Source organism: Rattus norvegicus, chromosome 5 (assembly GCF_021556685.1).
Source record: "Rattus norvegicus strain SHRSP/BbbUtx chromosome 5, alternate assembly SHRSP_T2T, whole genome shotgun sequence".
NCBI lineage: Eukaryota > Metazoa > Chordata > Mammalia > Rodentia > Muridae > Rattus > Rattus norvegicus.
In genome coordinates this window covers 80,502,671-80,519,615 of record NC_141538.1, presented here as the reverse complement: position 1 = coordinate 80,519,615, position 16,945 = coordinate 80,502,671, and the positions used below count along the sequence as shown (strand labels likewise).

Below are 16,945 nucleotides of genomic sequence, written 5' to 3'. Positions count from 1 at the left end.
TGTTTTCTGGGGCTCGCTCTAGGTTTTGGGAGTTAAGCAGGTGGATTCCAGTGGCTCCAAGCATCCTCTGACACTGACACAAGCAGGTGCTTTAGAACTGATGTTGAGCCGGGGTCAGCAGTCCTATCTATCACTCTGCTGGAGGGACTACAAAATATTTCCTCTCTGGGACATGAATCAAATAAGCCCGTGTTCATTGATGTTCTTCTTGGCCCTAAACATACCCTGGAATTATGTAAGTGACTCGAATGTTTCCGCAGGCTTTTGGAATGGGGTATTTATTCAATTTGTTGAGGGTAAGACTCAGGTAAAGAAGTGAAATCATCTTCCTATTAGTCAGTTTCAGAAATGCTAGATAGTTGCATATGGGCCATTAGCTGGTTACACCAACACTCATTAAACCCCTTACCCACCTGCTTTGTCTAGTCATTTCTTAACAGCCACAGTACTTCAGTCACATGAACAGCCCACATGTACTAAGGAGTGCTAAGTGGAAGGGACTGACTGTTGCCTTCTGCTGGGGAAGCATCTTCTCGTTCATTACTAGAAAAGTAGTAATCTATAGGCAGACGTGGTGCTACAACCTGTAATCTTAGCATTCAGGAGGCTGGAGCTGGGGATTGCCACAGATACAAGACCATTCAGAAACTCAGGAAGCTCAAGGCAAGCCTTTATGTGAGTTGCAGGGAAGACAGATAAGTGGAGAAGTACTAGCTGTGAGGGCTGTGTGGGCTCCCAGCAAGGTCAGAGCAGATGCTCAGAACTCACATTAAAAAGTTGGTCATGGCTGCCTTTAACCCCAACACTAGGTAGATGGTGGAGACTGGAGGATTGCTGGGACTTACTCGCCAGTCAGCCTATCTGAAACACACTAAGTCCCAGAGACCATGTCTAAAGGGGATAAAGTAAAAGGACACAGAGGGCTACAACTGGCACCCTGTTCTGACTCCTGCATATACGAGCAAAGGCCTTTGCATATGTGTGCACATGTGTGCACACACACCATAATCAACCAAAAAAGGAAGAGGAGGGGAGAGGAGCAGGAGAAAGAGGAAGAGGAGAAAAGAAAAATGATAGTCCCCTAGTCAAGCATTTACCAAATGCTTGTAGACCAAGAGGGGCCAGTAGTCATGTCTCATTCAATCTCAAGCTACACCCCCTCCTCCATATTTTAAAGAAACCCACGTGCAGTTTCAGTCCAATGTGTCTGGAGCACTAGAGTGCTGTTTATTCCTCTTTCTCCTATTTAGCCATCCTCCCTTCCTGTAAAAACATCCCGACATATATAGTGGAGTTAATAAGAACAAAGGCTCCTGAGTCAGATGGACAGGCTTGGGTTTCAATCTAATTTCTCTCGCTGACTGGCTGTATGGCCTTGGATAGTTACTTGATCTTTCTGAGTCTTAGCTAACACTATGGAAAGATGAAAATAAATAGTACATAGTATAGAGAGTTGATGCAAAATGGAAATAAAACCTATCGAGGACTTGTCTCCTTCTTTAATTCTTTATTTCCCCACTACAAACACTATTTTATGTTTCTACTTCCAGGGTAAATACAATTTATACAGATACAAAATATGTTCCCATTTATAACTGTGTGTCTTTGTAGGCAGACTCTTGACATCATTTCTACTTGGACCTCCATCAGCAAATATGACTTTGAACAATACCTTTGTTTTTCTTTAATGATGAGATTATGTCGAGTCAGTTAAAGTCCAACGTTCTCTGAGGTAAACAGCTGAATCAGTTTACCTTGTTAAGTTAGCAGTTTGCATTCTGAGGTCAAGCTTTGGGGTGGGGGTTGGGGTAGGGGCTGTCAGCTTAGCTTCAGAAGACCCTGATAATTTTTTTAAGTTAAGATTTATTATTTTTATGCATATGTGCGTGAATGAGTGAGTTCATATGTACCACATGTGTACAGGAGGTCACAGTGGCCAAAAGAGGGTCATTTCCTGTGACTGGAGTTAGAGTCAGTTGTGAGATGCCATGTGAGTGCTGGGAATTGAACCTGGGTCCTCAGCAAGAACAGGTTTCAAAGAATCGGATTCCTTCTTTTGCCCTCCTTCTGACTTCCTTGGGCCCAGGTGTGTGCATGGTACACATGCAAGACCAATGCTCATACGCATGAAATGTGAATGAATCTTTTCAAAGAAAACCCAAGTAATTCAGCTTCTTCCACACTCCACTCAAGTTTTGAAGCAAAGATTCTCTCCATGCCTGACCTTCCAGTTCAATACCCACCTACTCCATAACTGGCTTTCTGATTCCAAGTCAGATCCAAAGTTGGATCTGGTTCCGGATGGCAGCCCTCTAGAACTTCCACTGTTTTTCTTGGGAATATGTTTTGCGAAATGTATGAGTGATAGAATCAATCCATAGGATATGACATTGCCAAGTTTGAAAAGAGCATGAACAATCCTTGGCTTCACATCAATACATGAGAAAACATTCCACATAGCTGAGGGAAAGAGGCCCATATGAGAAGGAAAAAAAAAAAAAACTCGAACCCAGAGAGAGTATAAAGACGAGCAAAGTGCTGGAGGTGGAGTGTGGACACCATCAGCAGGGAGATTGTCCCAGCAGAGAGGCAATTCTATCCCTACCAACATGAAGCTGTTCCTGCTGCTGCTGTGTCTAGGCCTGACCCTGGTCTGTGGCCATGCAGAAGAAGCTAATTCCGAGAGAGGGAACCTCGATGTGGACAAGGTAGGCTCAGTGAATAGTAACTTCTGACTCAGAGAGTGCTTTGGAGAACTCTTGAAGCCAAGTGGGTCCTCTGAGGGGATGGGTACAGTGGCTTGTTCTATTAGACAAACGAATGGCTTCAGACCTTGAAGTAAAACCAGTTGTATGGTATTCAGATCTAACAATGTTTGGGGACTTCTGCTCTCACTGAGAGGCAGGGGCAGAATGTTAGGTATTGTGACAACTCTATCAAGCCAAATTCAAGAAGAAACATGTCCATGCGTTATCCCGACCCCCTTCTCCCTTAAGCATTTTCTTATCCATTACAGCTAAATGGGGATTGGTTTTCTATTGTCGTGGCCTCTGACAAAAGAGAAAAGATAGAACAGAATGGCAGCATGAGATTTTTTGTGCAGCACATCGATGTCTTGGAGAATTCCTTAGGCTTCAAGTTCTGTATTAAGTAAGTGAGGTGTCTGCCCTTAGCTGAGGAAGAAGAAATAAGCACAAATTCGTGATTACTAAAGTATTGGACAGAAATGAAATAACCTTTAAAAAAAGCCATTTTGCTAATTTTGCAAAAATATTCAAAAGGACAATGGAATCAGAAACTGGAGATACCTATAGAGTAGAGGGTGAAGAAGCCAGCCAGATCAAAAATCCCCTAAGCATCAGCTTGCTCTGTTTTACAGGGAAAATGGAGAGTGCAGGAAACTATATTCGGTTGCCTACAAAACGCCAAAGGATGGCGAATATTTTCTTGAGTGTAAGTATATACAATATCTGTCTACATATCCACAAGGAATTTAGTAAACCCTACCAACTTTATCGTGTGTGTGTTTGTGTGTGTGTGTGTGTGTGTGTGTGTGTGTGTGTCTGTGTGTCTGTGTGTGTGCGTGTGTTTTACTGGGGATTGAAGTCAGGAACTCGCACCTTCCAGTCAAACTTTCTACTAGCGAACTCACCACAACCCCTTGTAGAATCTCAAGCACTTCCTGACATGGTTGATTTAGCCAGGGACACAGGGGCCATCTAATAGCTAGCACCCTGTGGCAGGCAAGGGAGATAAGTATGGTGAGGTGGAATCTGTTACTGCCCGGTAGCTAGCACCGGTGCACATTGCTCAGGATGTGCCATATGAGACGGCAGACTTATGAAAGACAGACGTGTCGCTTGCAGGTGCTGAGGGAGGCAGGTGAGCCTCAGAGAGGATGAGAGAGAGTGAGTTGCTGCTGTGCCTAAGTGTTCTCTAGTGGGCATCCTCCCAGGGCCCCTTCCTTAGAAGTTACTTCATCAAGTCCAGAAAGCTACAGATGGGAAGCAGCAGACATCCCTGCCCCCCATCTCTTCCAGGATATGTATTTTAATGATTTTTATATTTGGGGTAGAACAGGTAAAGGGTTTACATAATTTCTTGCAGGCCAGAGTATTTTTGAGCTGTGTCCCATTTCCTCCACAGATGACGGAGGGAATATATTTACTATACTTAAGACAGACTATGACAGATATGTCATGTTTCATCTCGTTAATGTCAACAATGGGGAAGCCTTCCAGCTGATGGAGCTCTATGGTAAAGTATTTCCACACGGACACTGATCTTGGGGTGGGAAGAGAGGAAGGAAACTCTAGCTTTAGTATGGTATTCCCAGCTTGGTCCTGCCTCTTTCTCACTTCCTGAAGGTCGAGGATGTTCACCAACACCCTGCCTCAAGCACAGTGATGGGCTCACTCTGAAATCTCTCCGTGTGCCAGAAGGCCATTGCGTGGGTGCCACATTCAGGATAGATTGGACCCACACCTGTCAACCATGTCACCAGCCATTTTCTCTCCCTTATGGGGGAACCCCTGTCCCCTCGCTTAGTCCTCTGGTCAATGCCTAGGACACAGCTGCTACACTCACTGCTGCTCTTTTCACAGGAAGAACAAAGGATCTGAGTTCAGACATCAAGGAAAAGTTTGCAAAACTATGTGAGGCGCATGGAATCACTAGGGACAATATCATTGACCTAACCAAGACTGGTAAGTCAGGACTCACTTATTTTTCTCGTCCTGAATATTATATCATAGAAGAAATGAACCTGGGGGATTTGCTATCAGCCAGTTGTTGAAAGCTGGAGAGGCACCTCATTTCCTCTTCAGGGAATAACGTGGACCTGGTACCTGAACATGTTCTTGTTCTCACCATGCAGATCGCTGTCTCCAGGCCCGAGGATGAAGACAGGCCTGAGCCTCCAGGTGGGCAATCTCCAGTGAGAGCAAGGGGTGGGTGGGCATGGACCAGGCCCTTCCAAAAGCATTAGTATGGTGCCCCCAAATTATTATAAGAATAATTTGATAAGGAGTCTTTGAGGAAAGCTTGAACAATGGCTTTGAATTATGTGGATTTGTGACTATCTGGTCCTATTTTGAGCTCTAAAGCAAAGTGACCTAAGCACTTAGGCAAGAAAACAAGGGAATGAGTTTTCCATAGTTGCTGCACGGTTGTGTAAAAAGGGCTCAGTGATGTGTTAAGTGTCATTAAGAGTTAAAGTTTGAAACAGAGAGTAGCAGGATGTGAGTATGACTGCTCTTCAGAGAGTGCGGTCCCACTCCATCCCACTCTGCACAATACGATCTTCATCTGAACTCCGTACAACCTTGGCTTCTTACCTGGAAGTGGAGTTGCATGATCTCCATTTCTCCTACAGTCTGGAGAGCAGACTCCTTTGACCCCTCTTTCCCATTTCCCAAGACTTCACTCAGACAATGTATGAAAGTCTTTAAAAGTGGCCAAGGCTCATCCAATTAGACAAGATGGATGAAGCAAAGAAGTGCAGTCTGATAGGAGCCGGATGTAGATCGCTCCTGAGAGACACAGCTAGAATAAAGCAAACACAGAGGCGAATGCCAGCAGCAAACCACTGAACTGAGAATAGGACCCCCAGAGAAAGAACTGGAAGAGCTTGAAGGGGCTAGAGACCCCATATGTACAACAATGCCAAGCAACCAGAGCTTCCAGGGACTAAGCCACTACCTAAAGACTATACATGGACTGACCCTGGGCTCTGACCTCATAGGTAGCAATGAATATCCTAGTAAGAGGACCAGTGGAAGGGGAAGCCCTGGGTCCTGCTAAGACTGAACCCCCAGTGAACGGGATTGTTGGGGGGAGGTCGGCAGTGGGGGGAGGATGGAAAGGGGAACACCCATAAAGAATGGGAGGGGGAGGGGTTAGGGGGATGTTTTCCCGGAAACCGGGAAAGGGAATAACACACGAAATGTACATAAGAAATACTCAAGTTAATAAAAAAATAAAATTAAATTTAAAAAAATAATAAAAAACAAAAAACACCATGTAGCCCATAAAGAAGGGTAGGGGGAGGATTAGGGGGATGTTTTCCCGGAAACCGGGAAAGGGAATAACACTCAAATGTAAATAAGAAATGCTCAAGCTAAAAAAAATAAAATAAAATAAATAAAAATTTAAAAATATAAAAAAAAGTGGCCAAGGCTTTCACCATTATTCCTCAAGGCAATGACCATTCTTCGGAGCTTCTTATGCCAAAGATTGTGGAAACAATCCTCAGACCTTTCGTTACTTCATTTTTCATAGGTCATCCATAAGGAAAGAGTCATTTGTACTATGCCTTTAATCCCTGTTTTCTGGCAAATAATGTTGATTAGATTGCAGGGCAAGATCTATTTCTTCATCCTTTGTTCTATACAATAGAGTACCAAGTTAATAAAAAAAAAAAGAACTAAACTGAGAATTCACACAGAGGAATCTCAAATGGCTGAGAAGCACCTAAGAAGTCTTCAATGTCCTTAATGACAGAGAAATGCAAATCAAAACGACCCTGAGATTCCACCTTACACCAACCAGAATGGCTAAGATCAAAACCTCAGGTGACAAACATGTTGGCAAGGATGTGGAGAAAGAAACACTCCTCCATTGTTGTTGGGATTGCACGTGGGTGGTACAACCTCTCTGGAAATCAATTTGGAGGTTCCTCAGAAAATTGAAAATAGACCTACCTAAAGACCCAGCAATACCATTCTTGGGAATATACCCAAAAGATACCCCACCATGCCACAGGGGCACATGTTCCATTATGTTCATAGAGGCCTTATTTGTGATGCCCAGAAGCTGGAAACAATCCAGATGTCCCACAACAGAAGAACAGATACAGAAAATGTGGTTAATTTACACAATAGTATACTATATAGCTATTAAGGACAAGGATAATCTGAGTTTTGCAGACAAATGGATGGAGCTAGAAAATATCATGCTGAGTGAGGTAACTCAGACCCAAAAAGACATGCACAGTATGGTCTCACTAATAAGTGGATATTACACAAAAATTAAAAAATACAGAATAACCAAGATACAGTCCACATAATTCAAAAAGGTCAACAAACTGAGGAGCTCACATGAGGATGCCTCAGTCCCACTTGGGAGGGAGAAGAAAGCAACAAGGGTATATGGAGGGAGGGCCCTAAGAGGGAAAGAGGGTAGGATTGGGGGGGGGGGAGAGGAAAACATGATCTTATACTGGGTGGGACTGAAGACTATGTTAAAGTATGTTAGAAAATCACCACAATGCATCAAATTAAAAATTATTTAAAATAATTGGGAAATGCATTTTTATATGATGTTCAAATGTGTGGTTTTGGTGAATATAAACAATTTTCCTTGCATGCTTCCCTTATAGGCAACTGACAACTGTGGAGGGACAAATAAATGGATAAATAAACCACTAAGGTTTGGTTGTTTCTGACAGTTAAAAAAAAAAGAAATACTCAAGTTAATAAAAAAATAAAATAAAATTTAAAAAAATAATAAAAAACAAAAAACACCATGTAGCCCATAAAGAATGGGAGGGGGAGGGGTTAGGGGGATGTTTTCCCGGAAACCGGAAAAGGGAATAACACTCAAATGTAAATAAGAAATACTCAAGTTAATAAAAAAATATAATTAAATTTTAAAAAAAAGAATAAAAAACAAAAAAACACCATGTAGCCCATAAAGAAGGGGAGGGGGAGGGATTAGAGGGATGTTGGCCAGTAAACCAGGAAAGGGAATAACACTCGAAATGTAAATAAGAAATGCTCAAGCTAAAAAAAAAAATAAAATAAAATAAATAAAAATTTAAAAATATAAAAAAAAAGTGGCCAAGGCTTTCACCATTATTCCTCAAGGCAATGACCATTCTTCGGAGCTTCTTATGCCAAAGATTGTGGAAACAATCCTCAGACCTTTTGTTACTTCATTTTTCATAGGTCATCCATAAGGAAAGAGTCATTTGTACTATGCCTTTAATCCCTGTTTTCTGGCAAATACTGTTGATTAGATTGCAGGGCAAGATCTATTTCTTCATCCTTTGTTCTATACAATAGAGTGCCTGTCTGTCCAGAAGTCAATCCAAGAAGTGCTTAATGGGTTCCTGTATCCTTTCTTCCTGGATTACTCAGTGCTGAGTGGAGACTTTTCACCAGGACTCCAGCACCACCATTTCCTGTCCATGGAGCATCCTGAGACAAATTCTGCGATCTGATTTCCATCCTGTCTCACAGAAAAGTGCAATCCTCGTCACTCCAGCATCTTCCCTAGATACCCAGGATAACACATCGAAAATTAAAAGCTTTCTTAAATTTCTCTTTGCCCCACCCATGATCATTCCGCACAAATTTCTTGTTCTTGCAGTTCAATAAATGATTACCCTTGCACTTAAATGTATGTCTATGTGTCCAGAGGGCTAACCCATGAGAGAATGAGGGGACCTCCTTAGTCCTGTACCCAAGATCGTTCCTCATGTCCCAGAATCTAATCTGAGTCTCAGGATCTCACCACCTCTAGAGCAGTCCCAAGACCTGATGAATGCTCTCTAGGGCTCCTGCCTTAGAGGCTTTATAAGGACCATAGACGCATGAGACTTGCTGACGATTCTTCCATCCATAGACTATCTTTTCCAACAGATCTAGGAGAGACACATCTTTCTAAGGCTATGGCTGCTCAACATGGTTCAGGACATGCTAGGGGTCGGGGGAGGTCTGGTCATTAGAGGCCCAATGGATAAAGACAAATGTTTGCCCAACACCCCATAGCATCTTCTGCCCCCTAGTTCGAGAGATTAAATTTGGTTCAAGCTCAGGATCCTGAATCAAGTTCTTGCTGTGGTTTGGTACATTATGGCAAAAAGCTGTTGAGAGAGCCAACCAATTTTGCTGAAATCTCCCTCTGTCTCTCTGTCTTCTCAACCCCTGCCACAGTCCACATCATTCTGTGACCAAATCCTCCTCAGTGGCTTCAGCCTCATCCATGCACCACCGTGCCAGGCTTTTCACTTTTAGTCTTGGCAAAAGTTTAGAGACAAAAAAACAAATTGTTCACAAGCTAAGCTATCCTTGAGAATACTTACAAAATTAGGTAACAGTTCCAGTCCAGGACTCTGTGGAAGATAGAAAACGGCCTGATAATGGTGCCATAAGCCAAGGGACAGCAACCCAGAGAAAGATCCAGACAAACTCGCTAGTCCCAGGTCAACATGGCAGCTGGAGTTCACCTAAAGCCTTCCCCCTTTGATACCAAATACTTTGTGGAAATGAGATGTGAAATAGTAGAAACATTCAAAGCCAAGGAGGAAATTCTAAACACCAGAGACAGAGCCAATCCCTTTGTAAAGAAGAAGAGAGGGAAGAGGTGAGGGTTGATATGGTCGAACTGTCCAATTCTCTGTGGACTGAATAACAATGATAGGAGTCAGTAACGTTCATGGATGTGTCTGTGGCTTTTCCTCAGAAGGAATGGGAGCAGCTGGAACCTGGGCAGAGAAATGTGTACAAGGATACAAAGCTAGAGAACTGCAGTAATCCAGCCTCGATGGGTAAGGACAGTTCCCCACAACCCAGAACATGTTCCCTGCTGTCCCTTCTTCCTCAAGTCCTTCATGTTTCCCTTTGATGTTTTCTTGTTTTGTTTTGTTTTATTTTGGCAGTGGTGGTGGTGGTGGTGGTGGTGTTGGTGGTGGTGGTGGTGGTCGTGGTGGTTGGTTGTTTGGTCAGGGACTTTTGATCCCTTTTTAGTACTGTTAGGGTTTTTTATCTCAACCCTTGACTGGACAGAAAACACTAAGACACCATGGTTTCACGTGACGAGGTTTAATGAGAGAAGAGTAGAAGAGAGGACAGGTGGCCCAGTCATGGGCACATGGGGGAGGGGGATGGGACAAGAACAGAGAAGAACAAAGAGCAAGAGGGGAAAGAGAGGGTAAGAGGGAATAAGAGGTGGGGGGGGCAAGCAGCTCCTTTTATTGTGTCAGGTACTATACATGCCATTTGCTAGCCAACTGTGGGGCAGAGCATACCTGGCTGCTGCCAAGTAGCTGTGGGGGTGGAGCTTAGACAGAATAGCAACAAGTGCTAGGAATGATGCTTGTGTCATTGCCTCCAAAAGGGAAGGTGTGCTTAGTTGAGGTTCATGGGCATCCTTATTTTGAAACATCAGAAGCCATATATGTTCATTAGCCTTGAAAGACCCTGGAGTAAAAAAGTTGTGGCTTGATTTCTGAAGTGGTTGGTCCAACCCTCAGTGTCTACCATTTCTTATGAGTAGGAAATCAAGATCCCAGACAAGTCCCAGTCTCTAAGTTGGATGGAGAAGAGGAGTGACGTTCTTCAGGAAAGGTAAATAAGAACAGCCCAAGTAGTCTGCACAGACTCAAGAAAACAGGAACCAGTGCAAGTAAGTCTTTAGTTTCTTTGTGGTAAGTTTGGAATTCTTCAAAGAGTAATTTGAAAAATTTCCATAGGGCTTGGGATACAGCTGAGAATAGAGAGTGATTTCTCACAAGGACCTAGATTTAATCCCCAATATGGAAAAAATAATTTTTTCTTAAAAGTCCCGGGTTTTTGTCTCTTAACCAGGAGCTAGTAGAAAAAAACACCAGAATCTCTCAGGAGAAAAGGAATTCACAGCACAGATGTTTTCTTACCTTGGAGATTCTAATTATCACCTTCTCCTGTAAACCTGTCCACATGAGCAGCTCACAACAAGCTTTAATTTCATGGAGAAGAAAAGAATGGGTGAATGGAACCACTTAATTACTCCTTAAATCACTGCTTGGATGTGGTAGTTACCCGCTGTAGCGCACTTTCAAATGGTCAGAGCGAGTCGCCTGGCTCAGGGGTAGGCATGCATAATCTCTTTGTAGAAGAGGTGCATCAATTCCAAATGCCATGCTACAGGGTAGCCTGAGAGTAATGGTCTTCCATAAGGAGCAAGAGTATAGTCAGTCACCATTCTGACAGTGGTAGGGAGAAAGCTGAAATCCAGTGCTCAGTAGCCTGAAGTCACCTCCCTCACCTAGCCCCTTCCCTACTGTATACTTATTGCTTAGCCTCCAGAAGACTCTTCAATGTTCAATCTCGTTCCTCTTCAGCATATTTAAAAAAGAATCCTCAATTTTCCCTGTCCTCTCCCTGCACACAAGTTCCCTAATTTTCATATTTTCTTGTAATAATTTTAGACATTCTTACATCAGTCTCTTTTCTGCATCTCTGGAGATGGTGGACACTCCTAATATTTTGTTTCCTTCCACTAAGCACAAAACTCCTCATACCCCTTCTCTGTAAGTGTCCATACGTCCTTAATCCCTGGGATGATTTGAATGAGATATCCCCCCATAGTCTCAGGCATTTGAGACATCACCCAGTTGGTGGGTGTTGTCATTAAGGCTGGCCCAACTGTGTGTGTGCCACACACAGAGGTATGGCCTGTTTCCTACTTACAGGTCAAGATGTGACTTTCAGCTTCCTGCTCTGTGACGGTCCCTTGCTGCCATGCCTCCCTGTCATGAGTGTAGAGAGGGAGATGTATCTCTCTGAAACCATCTGCCCCCTGTTGACACGGTCATGGCGTTTTATCACAGCAATGTGAACGTAACTAATACAATCACTCTCTAGTCAACCTTCTTGCCCTCTAGTGCCCTTGTTAATGGCTGTCAACCTTAAGTTCTTGCTGTGTTTTTAAATGGATGAGTTACCAGCTCCCTTACTTTGCTGATGGTCCCTTAAAGTCAGGCATCCTGGTGTTCTGGTCTCTATTCCATCTTTCCAAAGGATCTCCCAGTATGCAAATACAAGCTAATTTTTCTAGACTGGCAGCTTCTAGGTGGACATCTCCGACGTCTTTGTCTTACCTTCTTATTGGAGTGGCTTGTAGGAAATTCAGCTATGGAAAGTCTCATTCTTATTAGTCAGAGGCTCCCTTCACCCTCCCTGCTTTTGACCTGTGTGCCATAATCCTCTTGTCAAGTCCCATTTGTTGGCTTTTCTTAGTTGTCACTGACAGTACACGAATCTGGCTTGCCTTATCTCTAAGTCTAGTACTTAGGAGGGTTAACAAGTCCACGTTCCCTGATTCGTGGTACAGATGTGTCACTCATAAGCATTACCTGAACTTGCAGGGCCCAGTGAGCCCATGCTTCAGTTTCTGAAGATACATTTGGTTTCTCTTAAAATTCAGTTTCCACTTGCTGTCTCAAATTAAGAAAATTATTTTCCTGAGAAGGGGGATAGACACACTTCTGATCTTGGCACTTAGGAGGCATAGGCAGACAGATCTATGTGAGTTTGAGGCCAGCCTGGTCTACAGAGTGAGTTCCAGGACAGCCAGGGCTATACAAAGAAACCCTGCCTTGAAAAACAAGAAAAAAAACAAGAAAGGAAGAGAAAATGATTTCCACCTTAATCAATTATTAGTACCCTGGTATGATCTTGTCACGTAGTAGGACTGTGATTCATAAAACCTTCATAGTGAAGTTGTCTTTTCATACTTTCTGTCTTTTAGGGGAGTGGATACCCATTGTGACAGCTCCATCCATCCCTGTAGGAAGTTGGTTATGGGGCTAGAGAGATGGCTCAGTTTGTAAAGTACTGGCCTCATGAGCATGACCCTGAGTTCAGCCCTTCAACCTCCATGTAAGAAGCTGTGTCTGGAGGTGCACACCTGTAATCTGGCACCAAGGCGGTGGAGACCGGAGCTGGGACTTGTTGGCCAGCGTGTCTAGCCAACTGGTGAGCTGTTTGGTGAGAAACCTTGTTTCAAACCTAAGATGAAGAAAACAGTCCAGGAACGGCTTGATGACAAACTGTCACGCACATCATGGGCATGTGGATATGTGCACACATCCAAATGAACATGTGTACACACGGGCAAAGATTGTTTTAATCTTACATGTCAAGAGAACAGGTGTAAGTGTTGATCACTTCCTATTTTTTTTTTTTTTTGGAGCTGAACACCGAACCCAGGTCCTTGCGTTTGCTAGGCAAGCGCTCTACCACTGAGCTAAATCCCCAACCCAATCACTTCCTTTGAAGAAGGAAATTTGTCCCAGTCTTCCCCCATCATCACTGGGTATCAGAAGACTAGTGCTGCCATCCTGCCCGGAGAGTCCTGCTCATCTCTCTATCCCAGGGTGCGAGTCCTGAATCCCTGGGTGAAAGAGCGGCCCCAGTTCAGCTTTCTGGACTCCCCCTTCTATACTATACACATGTCCACCCAACATACTCCCCCACCATCTGAAAGTGTGTGTCCCCCCCCCATCTCTCTCTCTGAGTGTGTGTGTGTGTATCTTTCTGTTTCTCTGTCTCACTGTGTATGTGTTTTCCTCTTTCTGTTCTTTCTGTATCTGTTTTTGTCTTCTCATCTCTGCAATGCTCTCTCTCTCTCTCTCTCTCTCTCTTTCTGAGTTTGTGTGTGTTTATGTGTGTCTTTCTGTTTCTCTGTCTCACTGTGTATGTGTTTTCCTCTTTCTGTTCTTTCTGTATCTGTTTTTGTCTCCTCCTCTCTGCAATGCTCCCTCTCTCTCTCTTTCTCTCTCTCTCTCTCTCTCTCTCTCTCTCTCTCTCTCTCTCTCTCTCTGAGTTTATGTGTGTGTGTCTTTCTGTTTCTCTGTCTCACTGTGTATGTGTTTTCCTCTTTCCATTCTTTCTGTATCTGTTTTTGTCTCCTCATCTCTGCAATGCGCTCTCTCTCTCTCTCTCTCTCTCTCTCTCTCTCTCTCTCTCTCTCTCTCTCTGAGTTTGTGTGTGTTTATGTGTGTCTTTCTGTTTCTCTGTCTCATTGTGTATGTGTTTTCCTCTTTCCATTCTTTGTGTATCTGTTTTTGTCTCCTCATCTCTGAAGCCCTCTCTCTCTCTCTCTCTCTCTCTCTCTCTCTCTCTCTCTCTCTCTCTCTCTCTCTCATGAATTTCTATTATGTAGCCCTGACTGGTCTGGAACTCTGCCTCATGAATGCTGGAATTAAAGATGTGTGCCACCATAGTTTACCCCAAACCAGGATCTCCTAAATGCCCTCCATGAAAGTGAGAATTCCAGACATCCATTCAGATGCTCTGATTTTCTCCATATAAACTGGAGTGGCTATTCACTCTTACCTATGTTTCTCTGGTTAAATGTTTAAAACTCTTACCTCAGATGATTTCTCCATTCCATTTCTATGCAGAGAGCTGGTAAGGGAGTAGGCTGAGAGAAGAAGAGCGTTTCTAAATGTACATTTTTCAATTGGGCAATGTGTAGGAAAAAGAACATGAGCAAGTGTTCGGGCCATGAATCAACTTGAAATTGGCCATCATCTGTTGGAATGGTGACAGGATCAAAGGTATGCAATCCACAAGTCACTGGGAAAACAGATGGACACCCACTGTAAACCCAGACAGTAAAGCATCTCCCAAGTGAGTTGCTTGGAATTTCATGACTTTGCAAAAGCATCAGGGAACTTAGAGGAACCATGGAGTCATTGGTTGTTAGTAAGGATGTCCTTGGTACATTGCTCATGGAAGAGAAGGGAGGAGCAGCCGCCCTTCGAAGTGCCCCAATCATCTGCTGGCTCCTCAGTTCTCCTTGGTAGATGTGTTCTGTTTTAGTTTATTTTAGGTAGCCTTAGTAAAAATAGAGGGATTTATTGAAGAGGCAAAAGTACACCTCTTACAACCCAAGGGTAGAGACTTTAGCCAGACTCCACCAGGAACAAGAACTGGCAACTTAGAAGTCACAGGGAAGTGAAACTATGCACACTATGTTCTTGAGAACAAGTAGTCCTACATCTCTGCTTCTTTCTGTGCGTGGGTAAGTAGGATAAGTATGGCTTTTATAACACTTACATCATGGCATCCTAAATTTAATCACAGTGGGAAGACTAGGAATGCTTTGCTATGTAGCTCCGGCTGACCTCAAACTTATGAAAAGGTATTTCAGCCTCCCGTGTACTAGGAATAATAGGCATGTGCCACTATACCTGGCATAACCACAAATCTGTTTTTTAACGTATGCATTGTTCAATATTCCTTGTGTGTATTTCATCTTCTACCCTAAGGTTACAAGATTCTGTTTCTACACAGCCAACTCTTTCAGTTGTCTTTTCCCTGGTTTACTGTAGTTTTCTTTCCATTGGGTCCAAGAGGACAGAGACAGTCCTTCCTGACACTTATTTTATTATTGGGATGTTAGGGTGGTACATATTCAACCCCAACCAAGGAGGGAATCTCTTTAGGAAACTTATAAAGACGTTCAGTGGGGGTGCAGAAACTCACAAGAATCTCTCATCAGTTCTATTCTAGAGGTCCAACAAGATGGTGTGCAGATGGAGGGGAAGCAGAAATTCCAAAGGAAACTCACTACAGAAGTGACATTCAGGAAGAAAAGTTCAAACAGTAAGAAAAGCAGTGAGTGTACTTTGTTGGAGAAGAAAAATGTCCATTCAAAACACGATCCTTCTGAAAAAAGATTGCATAAATCCAATTTGTATGGGAAGAACTTGAATCAGAAGTTAGACTTGCCCAGTCAGATTAAAAACTCTGCGAAAAAGAAACCCGATAGAGCTAGCAAATATAGGAAATCACTCAGCCATTCTGCATCCAATGTGAACAGAGATGAGATTTCAAATAGAAAGAAATGTGACAAGTCACCCAACAATAAATTGTTTGGTAAAGGTGACAAAAACCAAACAGGCAAGAAATGTGAGAAAGTATGCCGTCATAGCGCATCCCATACCAAGGAAGACAAAATTCAGACCTGGGAGAAATGGAAATCACCCTGCCGTAGTCCATCTAAACCTGACAAGGCTCCAATCTCTGGGAAACCTTATGAATGTAATCAATGTGGGAAGGTCCTCAGCCATAAACAGGGGATCCTTGACCATCAAAGAACTCATACCGAGAAGAAACCATATGAATGTAACGAATGCTGGATAGCTTTCAGTCAAAAGTCCCACCTTGTCGTACATCAGAGAACTCACACTGGGGAAAAGCCGTACGAGTGTGTCCAGTGTTTCAAAGCCCACGGTCACAAACATGCCCTCACTGACCACTTGAGAATCCGGACCAGAGAAAAGCCCTACAAATGTAACGAATGTGGCAAAACCTTTAGGCACAGCTCAAACCTTATGCAACACATAAGATCTCACACGGGCGAGAAGCCGTACGAGTGTAAGGAATGTGGCAAATCCTTCAGATATAATTCATCTCTCACCGAACATGTGGGAACACACACGGGCAAAATACCCTATGAATGTAATGAATGTGGCAAAGCTTTTACGTATGGCTCATCCCTGACTAAACACATGCGAATTCATACAGGCGAGAAGCCATTTGAATGTACTGAGTGTGGGAAGACTTTTAGCAAAAAGTCACACCTAGTTATCCATCAGAGAACTCACACGAAGGAGAAACCTTATAAATGTAAGGAGTGCAGCAGCCTTTGGACATAGCTCATCTCTTACCTACCATCTGAGAACTCCCACCGGGGATTGCCCCTTTGAATGTAATCAATGTGGTAATGCCTTTAAGCAAATTGAGGGCCTTACTCAACACCAGATAGTTCATACAGGAGAGAAACCCTATGAGTGTGTAGAATATGGAAAAGCCTTTAGTCAGAAGTCACACCTCATTGTACATCAGAGAACTCATACAGGGGAGAAGCCCTTTGAATGTTATGAGTGTGGAAAAGCCTTCAATGCAAAATCACAACTAGTTATTCATCAGAGATCCCACACTGGAGAGAAACCCTATGAGTGTGTTGAATGTGGTAAAGCCTTCAAACAAAATGCTTGTCTTACTAGAGAAGAATATGAAAATTCACTTGGAAGAGCAATCTCAGGAGGAAGATTAATGTGGGAACTCTGACAGCTGACTGGTTTGGTATTGTTTAACCTTCAAGATGGTCTCAGTTTAATGATGGTAGAGTCTTTTTTTTGGAGTATGTATCTTTACATGAGATCATT

At 43.2% G+C, this 16,945-nt stretch overlaps 1 protein-coding gene and 1 pseudogene across 3 annotated transcripts; both read left to right on the top strand.

The window, feature by feature from the left end:
- The first annotated feature begins 2,553 nt into the window (after positions 1-2,553).
- Positions 2,554-8,400, top strand: LOC134478989 (uncharacterized). Of its 3 annotated transcripts, none has more exons than XM_087551605.1 (7): positions 2,554-2,708; positions 3,017-3,150; positions 3,380-3,453; positions 4,147-4,257; positions 4,605-4,706; positions 4,877-4,922; positions 8,139-8,400. In XM_087551605.1, exons 1-6 carry the CDS (start codon positions 2,610-2,612, stop codon positions 4,900-4,902), a joined length of 546 nt encoding a protein of 181 aa, XP_087407731.1. In that variant the 5' UTR covers positions 2,554-2,609; the 3' UTR covers positions 4,903-4,922; positions 8,139-8,400. The 3 variants fall into 3 exon arrangements, with proteins under 3 accessions (XP_087407731.1, XP_087407730.1, XP_087407732.1); XM_087551604.1 differs by having other exon boundaries at positions 8,064-8,396; XM_087551606.1 differs by lacking the exon at positions 8,139-8,400 and adding an exon at positions 7,379-7,413 and having other exon boundaries at positions 2,558-2,708.
- A 1,131-nt stretch (positions 8,401-9,531) lies between these two features.
- Zfp37-ps2 (zinc finger protein 37, pseudogene 2) lies at positions 9,532-16,833 on the top strand (annotated as a pseudogene).
- The last annotated feature ends 112 nt before the right edge of the window (positions 16,834-16,945 follow it).